The sequence below is a fragment of the Nerophis ophidion genome, linkage group LG04 (assembly GCF_033978795.1).
Source record: "Nerophis ophidion isolate RoL-2023_Sa linkage group LG04, RoL_Noph_v1.0, whole genome shotgun sequence".
Taxonomy (NCBI): domain Eukaryota; kingdom Metazoa; phylum Chordata; class Actinopteri; order Syngnathiformes; family Syngnathidae; genus Nerophis; species Nerophis ophidion.
The window spans coordinates 35,153,149-35,171,833 of NC_084614.1; the positions used below are offsets into that span (position 1 = coordinate 35,153,149).

Below are 18,685 nucleotides of genomic sequence, written 5' to 3' on the forward strand. Positions count from 1 at the left end.
GATCATATTACATTATCTGTAAAGTATTTGCCCACATTTCATATTTTGTTTGTACACAGATAGCCAGAAAGCGTATGTACTGTAGTTGTAATAACATGTATGAACTGCTGCATGTATCATGATCGATGTCAAAATGTGATTCACTCGATGGATAGCTGTGCGTTTGGTCCGGCTGGCAGGGGACATTTCTTCTGGTTTATTTGGGGTAATCACGGCATTTATGTCTCCAAATTCCACATTTGCAGCTTTGTGTCAAGCCGACCTCACTCTATCGACTTCCGCCGGGTCCAATGTTTTACCCTCTTCTCCATACTCGCTCCTAGGAACAACAGTTCATCCTTCCTTTGTATATTTAGCTTCAAAAAGATAAGGTTGTGAATCCTCATTTGTTGAAAAATAGTGGTCTTTGTTGTCTTTTACCGGGTCTGCCATGACAATCATGCCTTTGTTTCCGGAAGTAGAGACACAAAGTTGTTGTCAGAAGTCGGATGTTTGCTGCTATGCAAACAAATCAGGAAGAAGTCAGCCTCCAAAATTACTAAAATTGTCAAAATACGGTATATATTCTACATATTACATATTGTTATGAACGTGTATTATACCACAAAACCCAAAACCAGTGAAGTTGGCACTTGTATAAATCGTAAACAAAAACAGAATACAATGATTTGCAAATCATTTTCAACCTTTAGTCAATTGAATAGACTGCATCCGACAAGTAAACAGGCTAATTAAGAACAGGTGGGTGTTATGATAGGGTATAAGAGCAGCTTCCGTGAAATGCTCAGTCATTCACAAACAAGGATGGGGTGAGGGATACCCCTTTGTGAACAAATGCGTGAGCAAATTGTAATACAGTTCCAAAGAAAAACATTTCTCTACGAGCTATTGCAAGGAATTTTGTGATTTTACCATCTACGGTCCGTAATATCATCAAAAGGTTCAGATAATCTGGAGAAAGACCGAAAATCAACACTGAATGCCTGTGACCTTCGATCCCTCAGGGGGTACTGCATCAAAAACCAACATCAATGTGTAAAGGATATCACCAAATGGGCTCAGGAACACTTCAGAAATCCACTGTCAGTAACTACAGTCTGTCCATAAGTGCATAAGTGCATTTAAAACTCTACTATGCAAAGCGAAAGCCATTTATCAACAACACCCAGAAAACCTGCTAGGTTCCCTGGCGCGAGCTCATCAAAGATGGACTGATGCAAAGTGGAAAAGTGTATGTGATAAAACACAGTTATATTAGTAATTTCTGCCATATTAAATGAATATGCATCTGTATTGTTGAATAAATTATTGTTATTTTCTCACAAAAGCCAATTATCCATCACTACACCAAATGACAAAAGATGAATTGGAGAGATTCACAACAAACAACTCAGTCATTTATATGATGACAAACCAACTCACTGGAGCTTAAATGACACTCACCAGTTTCTGGAAGAGGTGTCCCACAGTGATCTTCTCATCCCACTGCCTGATGTTGGGTAGGAGAGCATCATAGAATTCTTTGTGAATCTCAAAGATATCCTGGATTTTGTAGAAGATGGTCTCTATCTGCTGAATGGTCAAGACGGGCTGCGAGGTGGTGGCTGTGGCCTTCAGGGGACGCATGGGCTGCACACAAACATTACAAAGATACATTCAGATAACACTGACACTATAAGCTACTTCATGTGATTGATGTGACAGTCATTCGAATGTAACAGCTTGGTACAGACAAGTACCACAGTGTGAAACTAAAGTGTAATCACACACTGTTTATAGACATGCTCTTGATAGCTGAGGAAGTGGGAAAAAAATTTTGGGGCCCACATGTATGACAATGTGTTTTTCCTCTAAAGGCTCAAAGTGGAAACTGAGCCTATGTTTACACAGTATTACTGGACTTATTTGCATACTCCACAATTAAATACACAATTAAACCAATACATAATGTCAAACTGAAAATAGAGGATGTCGGTAAAAGTGCAGTATGCAGTAAGAACCGTAGCATATGACTTTTGAAATTGCTGTGCTCACTAATGTGAGTTCATCAATCCACCCAGCAAAATACACATTTAAAGGCCTACTGAAATGAGATTTTCTTATTTAAACAGGGATAGCAGGTCCATTCTATGTGTCATACTTGATCATTTCGAGATATTGCCATATTTTTGCTGAAAGGATTTAGTAGAGAACATCCACGATAAAGTTCGCAACTTTTGGTCACTAATAAAAAAGCCTTGCCTGTACCGGAAGTCGCAGAAGACTACGTCACCTGTTGTGAGGGCACTTCACATCCTCATTTTGTTTACAATGGGAGCCTCCAACAAAAAGAGCTATTCGGACCGAGAAAACGACAATTTCCCCATTAATTTGAGCGAGGATGAAAGATTCGTGGCTGAGGATATTGATAGCTAAGGACTAGAAAAAAAAAAAAATGAATAAAGTAAAAAAAAAAAAAAGGCTGATTGCATTGTGAGCGGTTCAGTTGTTTTTAGACACATTTACTAGGATAATTCTGGAAGATCCCTTATCTGCTTATTGTTTTAATAGTGTTTTAGTGAGATTTTAAAGATTGTAAAGACATACTTCGAGGTCAGATGGATGCGGTGAACACGCAATGTCTCAGAGAGAAGACGAGGAGCCAAGCTCACAGCTGCCTTTTTTGACATGACAGCTGCAGCAGGATGACATATAATCCATTGATGTGTTCGGTAAGATATATTTCACAATTTCCCCATCCAAAAACATGCTGGTTGACGTAGAGAAAACCTGTTCGCTTGACCACTCCGCTTCAAAACAAACAAAGAAACACCAGCTGTGTCCCGGTGCTAAAGACAGCTGCAATCCACCGCTTTCCACCAACAGCATTGTTCTTTGTAGTCTCCATTATTAAATGAACAAATTACAAAAGATTCAGCAACACAGATGTCCAAAATACTGTGTAATTACGCCATGAACAGAGACGACTTTTAGCCGTGTTTGGTGCAGTGCTAATATTTCCTTACAGTCTGTGACGTCACGCGTACGTGTCATCATTCCGCAACGTTTTCAACAAGAAACTCGCGGGAAATTCAAAATTGCAATTTAGTAAACTAAAAAGGCCGTATTGGCATGTGTTGCGATGTTAATATTTCATCATTAATATATAAATCAGACTGTGTGGTCGGTAGTGGTGGGTTTCAGTAGGCCATTAATGAGATCCTACGCAAGGGCTCTATCAAGGTGTTTGCCTTGACGGCATTTAAAGTCCTGTAAGCCGCTACATTTTGCTTACACAACTCTTGTATGTACGATTTACTAGTAAACACCTTAGTCTAACATCACCACAATTGTGCATCAATTATATACGCAATAAGGGGCCTATTCTTCCATGTGCTTAAGTGAAAGAAAATGTGCACCTGCGCGGGTTCTGGCATCACAGCATTCTCCCCATCAACTTAAGTCTATCAATGCGCACGTCCATGCACACTCTGGTTGAATCGACCATTAAATCTGGCCTACTGAGCATTCTCCCATCGAATGTTGTTCTTACATGCTTCTGAGGCTGGAATAAGTCCCGCGCCCCTGGAAGGTGAAATATTAGATTACACTTGAAGTTTCGATGTGTTTACACCACACGTAATAAAATGATAGGATACACTTTCAGAATGCTGGGGACGGCGTGGTTCGGTTGGTAGAGCGTCTGTGCCAGCAACCTGAGGCTTCCGCCTTCCTAGTCATGTCCATTGTGTCCTTGAGAAAGACATTTCACCCTTGCTCCTGATGGTTCGTGGTTCGTGCCTTGCATGGCAGCTCCCACTATCAGTGTGTGAATGTGTGTGTAAATGGGTGAATGTGGAAATAGTTCCACGTCTTGGGACGTGGGACATCACCTCGCTGGGAGGGTAAGGATCCTGAGCTAGTGCGCGAGGTGGAGAAGTTCCGGCTAGATGTAGTCGGACACACTTTGACGCACAGCAAGGGCTCTGGAACCAGTTCTCTTGAGAAGGGCTAGACTCTCTTCCACTCTGGCGTTGCCAGCAGTGAGAGTCGACGGGCTGGGGTGGCAATTCTTGTTTCCCACCGGCTCAAAGCCTGCACGTTGGAGTTCAACCCAGTGGACGAGAGGGCAGCTTCTCTCCGCCTGCGGGTGGGGGGACAGGGCCTGACTGTTTTTTGCGCTTACGCGCCGAACGGCAGCTCAGAGTACCCAGCCTTTTTGGATTCACTCGAGGGAGTACTGGAAAGTGCTCCTCCGGGCGATTCCTTTGTTCTACTGGGTGACTTCAACGCTCATATTGGCAACGACAGTGATTGGGTAGGATGGCTGACCGGATCTGAACCCGAGTGGTGTTTTGTTATTGGACTTTTGTAATCGTCACAGATTGTCCATAATGAACACCATGTTCCATATGTGCACTTGAACCAGGACACTCTAAGCCGCAGTTCCATGATCGACTTTGTAGTTGTGTCATCGGATTTGTGGTCTCATGTTTTGGAAACTCGTGTGAAGAGAGGGGCGGAGCTTTCTACCGATCACCACCTGGTGGTGAGTTGGCTGCGATGGTGGGGGAGGATGCTGGACAGACCTAGCAGGCCCAAACGCATTGTGAGGGTTTGCTCTAACACAGCTTTAAAATGTTGTCCTTAATAAAATTAGGTTGTGTCGTCCAAATATAAAATACACTTCAATAGTTTGGAAACCACAGCATTATCACTGAATAACTTAGCAATTCATTCAGAAGTTTTACCTAACTTACGCATGGCAGGGTGTGTGTGTCAGCCAGTTGGGTGGGGGAAATACAAAGAGAAACCGTGTGTAACTCAAAGTGTGTAGAAAACACTTAGCGAGAGAATAAGGCCATTAAAGTACTGTAAAATGTGTTCTGTATTATGACAATTTATTGTGGATTGTATTTCATATTGGTGAATTTATACTATTGAAATTGTATTTGGAATAAATGATTTTCAACATGCATAACACAAAACTCAGTAAAAAGAGAAAAACATTGTTTTTGGACAAAATAATCCATCCATCTATCCATTTTCTACTGCTTTGTCTCTTAAAATAATATAAAAGTATCGGTTTGGTCACCGTTTAAGCATCGACAATTTGGCACTGGTATCGAGTTATACATTGAGGAGTGGAGGGGGCCACAGAAGGACAACAAACCGAGCAGCAGTCTGAACCTTTCTGCTCAGGCTGTACACCATTAAAGTTATATGAAGGCCTGATGTCCACAAGTGGGGCCAGATCTCACAGCCCAACACCGTGGAACCCAGAGAACACCAGACTAGCATATCCTAAAACAATTACACACTTCCTAGCTTGTAGCACTTGGCCAGAGGAACCCTGAATGCCTTCAGGTACTAGAATTATATCCCCATTGTCAGACCAAATGGTGGTGCAGTGTGCCCTCGCTTTCCTCTCATGCATGACAGTACATGGCAACTGGTAAATGGGTTATACTTGTATAGCGCTTTTCTACCTTCAAGGTACTTTAAGCGCATTGACATTATTTCCACATTCAACCATTCACACACTGATGGCGGGAGCTGCTATGCAAGGCGCTAACCACGACCCATCAGGACACAACGGACGTGACTAGGATGGCAATAGCAAGGGATCGGACCAGGAACCCTCAAGTTGCTGGCACGGCCGCTCTATCAACCGAGCAATGCCGTCCCATAGTGTTTGTCCTCACGTGGCTGGAGAGTGTGTGTGCGTGTCTCTTACCAGTAGCAGAGCCTCCAGTTGGTTGATGTAAATCTCCTCACTGGCCAGAAAACCAGAAAGCACAAGTTTCTTCATCTCCAGTCCTTTCTCAATGTCTCCCTGTACAACAAAAAGTAAAGTAATAATTTAATATGACAATAAAACATGTTTGTGTTTTATGAGAAAATGTGTATGCCATATTTCTGGCTCACTGTACTTCTGTAAAATGTCATAGTTTTTAATGAGTATCATCAAAATGTCAAATAAATACCATTCAAATTAGATTGCTGTTACTCTATGACACATTATACTTTATATATTTTTGTATTTATCTTTAGCATTGTCTTGTTCATAAAATATGCTGTTGTGGATTCATCAGATGCATATGAAAGTATAAAAATGTTAAATATCTTTACTAAAAAAAGGATGCAAATAAAATTATTATAAAAAGTAAGACAATCCAGTTGTGATAACCTAGATAAATGAGAATATTCAAAGACACATCATTGATAAAGAATGAAGACAGTTATTTCAGCTCTACTGAGTTGAAACAGTTGAAAGCAATAAAGCAAAGGGTGCAATATTTAATGAAGGTTGAAGAGCAGATTAATCATTAACATAGTCAGAGTCTTACAATTGTGTCCAGTGTACCAGCGATAAGAAAAGGAAGGAGCTGTGATGTTGCGGTTTTAACCAGCTCACAGCAATACTTGTAGTATTCACACGTCTATCCATGGTATTGTGCATTTAAAACAACATTGTCATGGCATTTCACTAGTATTGCTGGTGAGATATTTTAACTGACAGTACTTTGATCTTAAAGAGATACACATGTATTGGAGGGTATGTTGTACACCAGATCTTTCAAAATTAGCATAAGTGCAGGATACAAAACTTATTGAGCCCTAACACATTTAGTAATATGTCACAATATTGTTTCCCATACATTTATATTCAGGTTGCAAGATATATACAATATAAATGACATTAATTTGGCCGACGGTAGCACTTTTAATACTATTGTTATATTGTGAAAATGCATGTTGATGACACACCAGCAGTATCTTGCAAAATTTGAAGGCGTAAAGCGAACAAAGGCGTCAACAATGCGTGGCGCATTGGGGAGAGTGGCCGTGCGCAACCCGAGCGTCCCTGGTTCAATTCCCACCTAGTACCAACCTCGTCATGTCCATTGTGTCCTGAGCAAGACACTTCACCCTTGCTCCTGATGGGTGCTGGTTGGCGCCTTGCATGGCAGCTCCCTCCATCAGTGTGTGAATGTGTGTGTGAATGGGTAAATGTGGAAGTAGTGTCAAAGCGCTTTGAGTACCTTGAAGGTAGAAAAGCGCTATACAAGTACAACCCATTTATCATTTATTTATTTAACATAATGTAGTGTCCTTGTTAGCGAGGTAGCGGATAATGTTCGTCCACAGTGTAGCTTTTAAACTACTAATCCTCATCTCCGAGGCACAACAACTGAGTTTCTTTACACATACTATTAGCACTGGAGGACGAGAGGGCAAAGAATAGCTAAACAAGCTACTACACAGTGCAGTAAAAAAAACAAAAAAGCATAGTGAACCGCAAAGCCAGAACATTCGAATGTAAATGTATGGGGAGATACAGTACATACTAATATCAACAGTAATGATACAAAGCTTGGTATCAGTATACGGTCGATACTACAGTTATTAGATCGTTATCTGCATTTATCTGCTTTCTTTTGTGTTTCAAGTTTAATTACATATATGTATTGTTGCATTTGAAACATTGTAGTGTTGATAATGGAGGTAATTATTGGTATAATTCATTATCAATTGTGCTATTACTCTTGATCCTGCACGGCTGCCCCAAATAATAATATAAATCTATTTAATAAAGTCAGATACAAATAAGGCAATAAGAGAAGTATCCTACACTTATCTTTTGTAAAGTACAACATATGGGCATATACATCAACAATATGATTTGCCTGAATAGCTGGATAGGACAAAAATAAATAAAGATCGATATAATTAATTATCAACATTTATGCTGTTTTTGGTTATTGCTTCCAAACTCAGAAAATAAGAGCCAATAATAATTGTTGCTTTTGTTTAATTATTTCACTCTATTGTTGGTTGGCGGTTGGTTGGTGTCAGTTTATTTCGAACATGCATACAATTACAATGTATTAAATCACATATTTCCAGTTGTTTCATTAAGGTATGTCCAAAAAGGAGTAGAAAGAAGCAGAATTTATTTAATCCTACCCCTTTTCGTATCAGAGCAATTTTTATACAACAGTGTATAAATAAATGAGTAAATAAATAAATTAATATACAATGAGTAAGTGAATAATTATTAAATAAATACATAAACATTAAAGTTCTCAGAAATAAATATTAAAATAATGTATGGTTCATCAATGAGATTAATGACATCTATATATATTTTTTAAATATGGTTCAAGATACTGTATGTATTAAGATTCTTCTTTTTTGTACTTTATGAACATTTTGTGTTCAAACAGTTTCTTCAACTGTATCATATTAATACATTGACTTCCTCGCTTAATATATTCCATAATTTAATTCTCCATACTGTTTTGCTAAAGGTTTTAAGGTGTTGTACATGCATACAAATGTTTTAAATTAGATTTTCCTCTCATGTTATTTTTCTCCTCTTTTGTTGAGAGGAATTGTTGTACATTCTTGGGTAGCAGGTTAATATAGTTTGCTTTGTACATGTTATGTTGGGGTCGCATGGTTATGCGCAGGTCATTTCCCCAAGATGCAAATGGACATCCTGAAGCAGCGTGGAGGTAAGAAAAATGATTTATTCTAATAAATAAATCAGGCAAGAATACAAAAACAGAACAAGTGTGCCGATAGCACGGGAAGCTTTGGTAAAGCTAAAGAAAAAGCTTAACACAGGAATAGGAAATTGAGGCTAGCCAGACCGAGTGTGGCAGAAGGCAGGAATAAATAGATCGCGGATTAGTGCCCGGGAGCAGGTGAGCATCCCGAACACTAATCAGAGGCAGGTGAAAATAATCAGCACTCATGGCACCCAAGAAACACAAACCCAGGGGTGCTGACAGTACAATGTCCATTACAATTACATGCAAATACATCATTGACAATTATGCAAATTTCCCAATGTCGTAATAACTACGGTATATAATAATAATCCAACCCAGAAGCCCTCCAAGGACTGTAAACCACAAGAATTAGACCAAGTGTATCATAATGTGCTACAACAAGCCACGAAACATCGGTCTTTTTTCCAATTGGTCAGCTGTAACCTCTAAAAATGTAAACAGGAAGACATTATGACTAACTGAAGGAACAACATGTACTAAAATAAATGGTTGAAACAACTAGGAGGTTACAATAAATCACCTAACACACAAGTACATTGGACCAGTTGATCTGCACGAGAGTTCAGTTACTGTTCAGACCTGATCAAACGAACTGCACCAAGGGGGAAAACAAACTACAGTTGCATTAAGGCTGCATTGAGATTAGTGCACTCTACTGTGCTCTTGTTTTTGACACTGGTCACATTTTGTCATGGGCGCAAATGCTGCATAGTAAAGAAAGCATGTATTAAGTAAGTATCAGTACAATAGGCTATACCAGACCCAAACTGTGGTACGTGTATCACTAGTGGTACGCGGGCTTCATCTAGTGGTACGCCAAAAGAATCACTAAATTAAAGTACAGTGTTTTATTTTTCTAAATGTATACCGATTGTGTTACTGTTCAAACGGTGTGTATTCTTACAGTGCCAAAATAATATTAAATATACTTGCTAAAAAAAACTCTCCCTAGTTTTAATGAATACTTATGCGTACAACGTTACTTTATTTTAATGTTGGTCCATATGGTGGTACTTGGTAAACCACGTTTTTTCTATGGTGGTACTTCGTAAAAAAAAAAAGTTTGAGAACCACTGGTCCGTACGAAAGTGATTAGATACAATATTTATTTCATTAGTAAAAATTATTTTGTCATTTTTTGTATTGTTTACAAACTCAGAAAATAATTACATTGACACACGAGGATTTTAAGTATGACCAATGGGGCAAAAACCAAAGGATTTAAAACCGGAGCCAATACTAGGGAATAATTTAAACTTTTAATTGAATCTTAATTTCCCCTCTGGGATTAATAAAGTACTTCTGATTCTGATTCTGATATTGTCGCACTGCCATCCTGTGTTTTGTCTGATTATAATTGTGATCAATAATGGAATCAATGATCCTAAAAAATTGCAAAAAAAAGCATTAGCATCACCAATACTGCCCCTCTAACTCCTTGGTATTGAAACAATACCAACATTCAGGGTTTCCCGCAGCGCTTTGTTGTTAAGGCCACCTTAACAACAAAGAGCAACCGCCTAAACTAAAGTCTTAACAAAACAAAAAAAAAGTCTTTAACAAGCGGCTGTGGTTAGTTATGCGTCTGCCTCTGTCAGTATGTCTCTCCAGCACCCAGCATTGTCCCACCCACAGAACCATCTGATCGGTAACAGCCAATCAGCTGTGCGTATTCAGAGTGCATGTAACAGCGAATCAGCAGTGCGTATTCAGAGCGCGTGTAACGTGGAGCGAGCAGAAAGGTGTTTTTAGCAAGTAAGGCAGCGGACTCTCCCCAAATGATAATAAACACCTCCCAGTCAACGTTCTAGAAACAAGCAACTGCTTGGCACGCTCACAGTCCTTGAGGTGAAGGCTAATTAGCTATTAGCGTAACATTAGCTCACTATGCGGTTTGTGTGCGTGCGTGCGTGCGTGTGTGTGTGTGTGTGTGTGTGTGTGTGTGTGTGTGTGTGTGTGTGTGTGTGTGTGTGTGTGTGTGTGTGTGTGTGTGTGTGTGTGTGTGTGTGTGTGTGTGTGTGTGCGCGCACGCTACGGACAGCAAAGCCTTGTCTGTTTGAGAGAAAGACAAGCAATATTGACCTACAGTAAAAACAAAGTTATTTCACTTGACTTTTTTCTGTGTTTATTGAGCTGCGTTGAAGCAGCAAAAAACAACATTATGTGAAATGAAGAGTTTCTGTCTCTGATAGTCAGTGACGTGCGGTCAGGGGAGGCAGGGGAGGCAGGGGAGGCAGTGCCTCACCTGTGATCATGCAAATAAATAAAATATACAATGATAAAATAAGGGCTTCACGGTGGCAGAGGGGTTAGTGCGTCTGCCTCACAATACGAAGTTCCTGCAGTCCTGGGTTCAAATCCAGGCTTGGGATCTTTCTGTGTGGAGTTTGCATGTTCTCCCCGTGAATGCGTGGGTTCCCTCCGGGTACTCCGGCTTCCTCCCACTTCCAAAGACATGCACCTGGGGATAGGTTGATTGGCAACATTAAATTAGCCCTAGTGTGTGAATGTGAGTGTGAATGTTGTCTGTCTATCTGTGTTGGCCCTGCGATGAGGTGGCGACTTGTCCAGGGTGTACACTGCCTTCCGCCCGTTTGTAGCTGAGATAGGCGCCAGCGCCCCCCGCGACCCCGAAAGGGAATAAGCGGTAGAAAAATGGATGGATGGATGATAAAATAATTGTAAGTGTTAGTTTTTAATTTTCATTTAGCTTCACCAATTTGGATTATTTTTTCTTTAAAATTGCTGAATTTTCGCAATCCCTCGCAAACTTCTCTTTCTGCCATGCGGCCGCCATGCGACCAAAGCGTGTTTTTATCTGGTGTGTTGCTGAGCGTTCAAAACGGCAGAGAAAAAAGTCTGAGGTGAGGCAAACAGTTCTCGTGTCTCACGATAGGGGCGCTCATGATCAGAGACATACGGTGGCGTAAGCGAGTCAAGTGCCGCAGGGAGTAACATGTTTTGTGTGTTGGTTGAGCCATCAAAACGGCAGACAAAAAAGTCTGAGGTGAGGCAAACAGTTCTCGTGCCTCACGATAGGGCCGTAGCGATCATGGTCCCAGACATACAGGGGCCTCAGCGAGTAAATGCCGTAGCAACTTATTTTTTCCGTCTCGTGCACCCCGACTTTCAACATGGATGACTACATTTCCACACTTAAAAAGTTTTCTAAAGTGGATTTTCAAGCGAAGCAGGAGATGATTAATAAAGGACGACCAACGCCGGAGCTGAATGGTTTGTTTCAATCAGCAAGACGGAAAGTTACTCGCTCATTCCAAACGGAGAGGTATACATATAAAGACTGGCTTTGTGGATGTTCTGCAAGAAACAGCCTTTTCTGCTTTCCTTGCCTTCTTTTTTCAACCTGTGGAACTGTGTGGACTCAAATGGAATTTTGTGCCCGAAAGAATTTGGAAAGAAGCCTCACCAAACATGAACGGTCGCCAGCTCATATTCAAAGCTAGATTGCGCTAAAAAAGTTTGGGATGACGAGGATAGACTTGGCTTTGGATGAACAGCAGCGACTCAACATCAGTGTCTACAATGCTAAGGTAAAAGAGAACCGAGAGATTTTAAAAGATGTCATCAATGCGACCTGATTCCTCGCCAAACAACAGCTCGCATTTCGTGGAAATGATGAGACTAGGAGCTATGTTGAACCTTTACAAGACTTTTAAAACTGAAGGAAGTGAACGATGACTTTTACCAGAATGTGACGGATATTTTTATCCAGAAGGACCGGCGCATGGACTTCATTTCTAAGGTAAGACAGCGATAACAATCTTTTTGTTTCGTTTTTAATGAAATGCACATTTTGTGGGCGACAGTTTGTATGTGTAAAGAATGCAAAAATGAAACACAACCTGTAAACTGCTGCCAATCAAATGGCAAATAATCTGCGCAGAGCGCATACTGTATATTTGTAAATCTGATTCTGATTATGTCTGTGCCTCACTAGCTATAAACCTCGCTGCACGTCACTTGCTGATAGTTGATATACTGTAATAATGTAACTGCATCATAAAGCCTACATGAACTCCATGGTGTTCAGGAATGAATAGTCTATCCTACTGCTATTGTACTTGTGACGGGCTTCCTACCGTCCATGTGTGGGTTGTAGTGACGATGGATACAGGACGCATCATAGCAGGTTTGACTTTCATTTATTATTTCAACATTTGTTAAGTCTTGCCTGGTTGTCGCGGCACTTTGCAGTGCGCGGGCGTTTCCTGCTTCTGTCTGCGGTGCACCTTGCGGTGTCCGGGGTTTGCGTCTGTTGCGGGGTCGCATCGTCTCTCGGTCTGATCGCTTGTTCGTTGGTCGTGGTCGGTCTCCTCCAGTGGGTTCCTTCTCCTACTCTCCCATCTCTGTTCCTCCTTCCCCCTGTTTATGCTGGAGGAGCAGATGACGTGATTGCGCGCAGCTGTGTGGTGTGCGCTGATTGTTGCTACCGTGCGGCTCCGAGTGCGACACGCCTCCTCTCTCCGCCGCACGCCCCGCCTTCTCGCCTCCATCTCGGCTAGGGATGCTGCTTTCTTCCTCCCACTGTCGGCTCGTTGGCTCCGTCTCTCCACATACCTCCACCGCCAGTTCGAAGCCGGGCTTCAGTCCGGCTGAGCATACTCCCCCCCACCTTTTCTTCAAGGAGCGGGAAAAAAACTGCTGCAGCCCCCTGACTTCTTTGCCTTTATCTTTGTCTTCCGAACTTCAATTTCTTTGTCTTTCTCCTTGTCCTCTTCGAGTTTTTCCTTGTCCCCTTCGTTATTATAATCATCATCACCACCACGTTCCTTTTCATCATCATCACCATGGTCTTCTTCATCATCACCATGGTCTTCCTCGTCATAATCATCAGTATGCTCCTCTTCATCCTCATCACCATCAACCGGGTCTTCCTCGTCATCATCATCACCCTGCTGTTTTTCTTCTTGTTCTTTATCCTGACCGGGAAATTTGGACCTTTCGACCCCCCCCCCACCCCCCCCCCAATCGCGGGGCAAGATGACAGCGGGGCGCTGAGGTAGGTCTCGTGGTCGTCTTCAGTGTTGCCTCCCTCTCTTTGGCTTTTCCCTTGTCTTTATCATTTCCTTGAATTCTTTCAGGCATTTCTTCCCTCTCAATTTTTGGAGTCTTTTCGACTTTTTCCATGTCCTCTTTGATTACTTCGTCCTTTCCTTGCATTTCTCCAAGCACTTCTTTTTCTTGAGATTTTTCAACTTCCTCTTCATCTTCACCTTTTTCATCTTCAACTTCTTCATCTTCATCATTTTCCTGCATTTCTCCAGGTATTTCTTCTTTTTCCTCACTTTTTTGAGATTCAACTTCTTCTTCTTTAACTTCTTCTTTGTCTTCCTCATTGTCCTGCATTTCTCCAGGTCCTTTGTCTTCTTTCTCACCTTCTTGAAATTCTTAAATTTTTTCTTCCACCTTGACTTCCTCTTTTTCTTGAAATTTTTCAACTTCCTCTTCATCATTTTCTTTATTTAATTCATCTTCTTCCTCTTCACCTTTTCCAGCTGCCCGCTCCACTGGTCGTGCATATGTGTCTCCAGCAGAGGGCGCCTCCTCTGCACCGCAGTCTTCATCAATGTCATCATCATTTAGACAGGCGAACTCGTCCTCCCTCTCCTTGGCCAACAGCTCGCCCTGGTGGCCTGCTGCTGCCACTGCCGTCTGCCCAGCTCCGCCTCCCATGTGGAGGTTCTCTGCTGTGTTCCCACCGGCGTTTTCTTCGGCTTTCCCCTCGGGAATATCCTCGCCGCTTCCTCCCACTTGGTTCATCAGCGCCAGCAGCCTTTGGGTCTCCTGACGCTGTTACTTGAGCAGCGTGTTGTAGCTTGCAACCAAAGCCCAGATGACGTCATCGCCTTCTGCTTCCGGTCGTCTCTTCCACGTCGGCGCCACTGTGACGGGCTTCCTACCGTCCATGTGTGGGTTGTAGTGACGATGGATACAGGACGCATCATAGCAGGTTTGACTTTCATTTATTATTTCAACATTTTTTAAGTCTTGCCTGGTTGTCGCGGCACTTTGCAGTGCGCGGGCGTTTCCTGCTTCTGTCTGCGGTGCACCTTGCGGTGTCCGGGGTTTGCGTCTGTTGCGGGGTCGCATCGTCTCTCGGTCTGATCGCTTGTTCGTTGGTCGTGGTCGGTCTCCTCCAGTGGGTTCCTTCTCCTACTCTCCCATCTCTGTTCCTCCTTCCCCGTTTATGCTGGAGGAGCAGATGACGTGATTGCGCGCAGCTGTGTGGTGTGCGCTGATTGCTGCTACCGTGCGGCTCCGAGTGCGACACGCCTCCTCTATTCCGCCGCACGCCCCGCCTTCTCGCCTCCATCTCGGCTAGGGATGCTGCTTTCCTCCTCCCGCTGTCGGCTCGTTGGCTCCGTCTCTCCACAGTACTATTTTATCCGCTATTGTTACATTAATCATTAGTAATTTAGCAGCCTAGTTTTGAATGGCAAGGTCCCTGCTATATCACATGTTGATAAAACATTTATATAATAAAAATCAACTACAGGCTTCCCAATTTCTGTAATAAATTAAGCAGAGACCCCAAAAGGGACAAGCGGTAGAAAATGGATGGATGGATGGATGGATGGATGGATGGATGGATGGAGTTGAGCATATGTCTCAGCATGTGACCCAACTTTTAACTCTTTTTTTTCAAACGCTTATTGCAAACGCTCTCTTACAGTAAGTCATTAAAGGCCTACAGAAATGAGATTTTCGTATTTAAACGGGGATAGCAGGTCCATTCTATGTGTCATACTTGAGCATTTTGCTATATTGCCATATTTTTGCTGAAAGGATTTAGCAGAGAACATCGACGATAAAGTTCGCAACTTTTGGTGCTGATAAAAAAGCCTCGCCTTGACCGGAAGTCGCAGACGAAGACGTCACAAGGGAGAGGGCTCCTCACGTCCTCACATTGTTTTTAATGGGAGCCTCCAGCAGCAAGAGCTATTCAGACTGAGAAAACGAGAATTTCCCCATTAATTTGAGCGAGGATGAAAGATTTGTGAATGATGATATTGATAGCGAAGGACTAGAAAAAAAAATAATAATAAAATAAAATAAAAAGCGACGGCTACGGGCGGTGGCAGTGTGAGCGTTTCAGATGTAATTAGACACATTTACTAGGATAATTCTGGAAGATCCCTTATCTGATTATTGTTTTAATAGTGTTTTAGTGAGATTGTAAAGACATACCTCGAGGTCGGGTGGCTGCGGTGAACACGCTGTGTCTAAGAGAGAAGCTGAGGGGCCCAGCTCACAGCTGCCTTTTAAACAGCTACTGCAGGAGGACGAATAATCCAAAGATGTCTCCAGTAAGATATATATCACAATTTTCCCATCCAAAAACAAGCTGTTTGACGTAGAGAAACATGTTCGCTTGACCGCTCTGTGCTAAAAACAAAGAAACACCGGCTCTGTCTCGGTGCTAAAGACAGCTGCAATACACCGCTTTCCACCAACAGGATTGTTCTTTATAGTCTCCATTATTAATTGAATAAATTGCAAAAGATTAAGCAACACAGATGTCCAAATTACTGTGTAATTATGCAATGAAAAGAAACGACTTTTAGCCGTAACTGGTGCTGAGCTAATATTTCCTGACAGTCCGTGACATCACGCGCACGCGTCATCATTCCGCAACGTTTTCAACAAGAAACTCCGAGGGAAATTTTAAATTGCAATTTAGTCAACTAAACTGGCCGTATTGGCATGTGTTGCAATGTTAATATTTCATCATTGATGTATAAACTATCAGACTGCATGGTCGGTAGTAGTGGGTTTCAGTAGGCCTTTAATTTGACTTTGTAAGTCATTATTTTAGTATCTCAGGTAACTAGGACTGTTTTGTTTTTACTTTACGGAAAAAATATCGAGATATACATCGTATATTGCCATTCAGCAAATGGAGCGGAATACACACACACACACATTTACACACATTTACATATATATAAATAAGTTAGGGGTGTAACGGTACACAAAAATTTCGTTTCGGTACGTACCTCGGTTTAGAGGTCACGGTTCGGTTTATTTTCGGTACGGTAATAAAACAACAAAATATTAATTATTTTTGGGTAATTTGTAAACAATGGCTTTGTCCTTTTAACATTGGGAACACTATGATAATTCTGCCCACGTTAATCCACGTTAAACTGCCTCAAGTTGTTGCTTTGATTAAATAAAATGACAAAACCTTTCTCCTACATAAAAAAAGTGCAACATGAAACAATTTTAAGTCAACTCATCATGCTTAATTTATTACAGCATTTGGGAAGCCTGCAGTTGACTTTTATTATGAAAATGTTATATTTTTGTCAACATGTGATAGCAGGGACCCTGCCATGCAAAACTAGGCTGCTACATTACTAATGATTAATATAACTATAGCTGAAAAAATAGTACAATAGTAATAGGAGAGACTATTCATCCCTGAACACCATTGACTTCATGTTAGTTCATGTGAAATAACAGACAGACAGGGCTTTGCTGCCCCTAACACACGCACGCACACCCACACACACGCACACACGCACACACACAGCAAAATGAGCTAACGTTACGCTAAAAGCTAATTAGCCGAATCAAGCCAGAACTGCTAGCGAGCTAAGCTGCATTTTAAGTTTCTAGAAGGTCAACGGGCTCATAGTGATGCTAGTAGTAGTTGTGACTGGGAAGTGTTTTCTATAATTTGGGGAGAGGATGATGTCCGCTGCTAAACACATATCTACTCAACGCTGAAGCATTGACAACATACGTTCTGAATAAGCACTACTGATTGGCTTTGTATGTAACCAATCAGATGTTTGTGTGGGCGGGACAATGCTGGGTGCTCAGACAGAGGCAGAAAGCAGAGCAACTTGTTAAGACTTTAGATTACAAACTCGTTCGATACACCTTCGAACTGGACTGAAACCCCCGTACCGAAACGGTTCAATGCAAATACACGTACCGTTACACCCCTAATATATATATATATATATATATATACATACACACACATACAAACACACTAATATATATAATTAGTGAAAAAGCACCCTTAAATTTAAAGAGTAATCTCCTCAACTTTGCACCATGTTGTTATTATTGAATGCAACGATCTGAGGAACCAGCACAGTTTTCTGTTGCTGGCACATTGGATGTCATTCTACTTCTAATTTTACCACATTCTCTTAAACTATTGCCGAAGTCTGCAGAACATGACATCCCGTGGGATCAAAACTCAACCTGCTTGAGGAACACAAGGAACGTGTTTCTCACCTACTGATTTAAAAACGAATACTGTCATTTTTGTAAAGTCAACAAACAGGCCTATATCTATGACAGCTAAAAGAGATAGAGTATGTGTGACGTGTAAAGTGCACTTGTTTGATGCATGTAGCAGCAGGATGAGAAAAGGCAGGAAATATTTTTCTGTCCAACTGTGAATATTTTCCCCTCAGTGGCACAAAGAGAGTCAGTGTATGTGTTAAGAAGGAGATAAATACGTGAGCACTGAGACAACCTGTTCCTCTATGAGCCATTCACAGTGAAGGTTTTTACACTGGCCTCTTAAAAAAGCAGCAGTGAGGAGGCATGTACTCGGCCTCATCAGCACGCACGCACGCACGCACACACGCACGCACGCACGCACGCACGCACACACAAGTGGAGCTGTTTCCAAGGCCCACGTTGCAGTCTTACTTCATCTAGCCTAACACATGACTCACGCCACTTTCTACCAACCCTCACTCAGCCTGGTAAGCGTGTCAGCGTCACTCAAGTGTGTGTGTTTCCTGCATCCAGCAGTCTCACCTTGAACTGCCTATGTATCGGAGTGATGGGCTCCACTTCCCCATCTTCATATTCAAACACCTCCTCCTCCAGCACCCTGTCCAGATAGCACAGCACCTCCTCCTCTTCCTCCATGTTTCTTTCTGTCCTCTTCTGCTCTCTTGTTTCTACTTGTGTTTGCCTTCAACAGGGCCTGCCCGGACACAACAGTGTTTTCACTCCAAGCAAGTAGTCTGGACGCCGAGAGTGAAAGACGAACGATCCCGCCTACTACCCACCCCCTTCCTCTGCTGGGCTTCCTGGTGTGTGTGAGTGCAAAGTGTGTGTGTCACCAC

The 18,685-nt window shown here is 42.0% G+C and overlaps 1 protein-coding gene across 3 annotated transcripts in view; it reads right to left on the minus strand.

Moving 5' to 3' along the window:
• The window catches only part of abr (ABR activator of RhoGEF and GTPase), a 257,716-nt gene that overhangs the window by 126,901 nt on the left and 112,130 nt on the right, over positions 1–18,685 (minus strand). For 2 of the 3 annotated variants that reach the window (XM_061897920.1, XM_061897921.1), the window contains exons 3-4: positions 5,717–5,815; positions 1,444–1,629 (exon numbers count right to left, since the gene is read on the minus strand). In XM_061897920.1, coding sequence (XP_061753904.1) covers positions 1,444–1,629; positions 5,717–5,815 — 285 coding nt within the window. Of the gene's footprint in view, positions 1–1,443; positions 1,630–5,716; positions 5,816–18,371; positions 18,616–18,685 lie in introns of those variants that run through there. The other variant, XM_061897923.1, reaches the window with a different exon arrangement.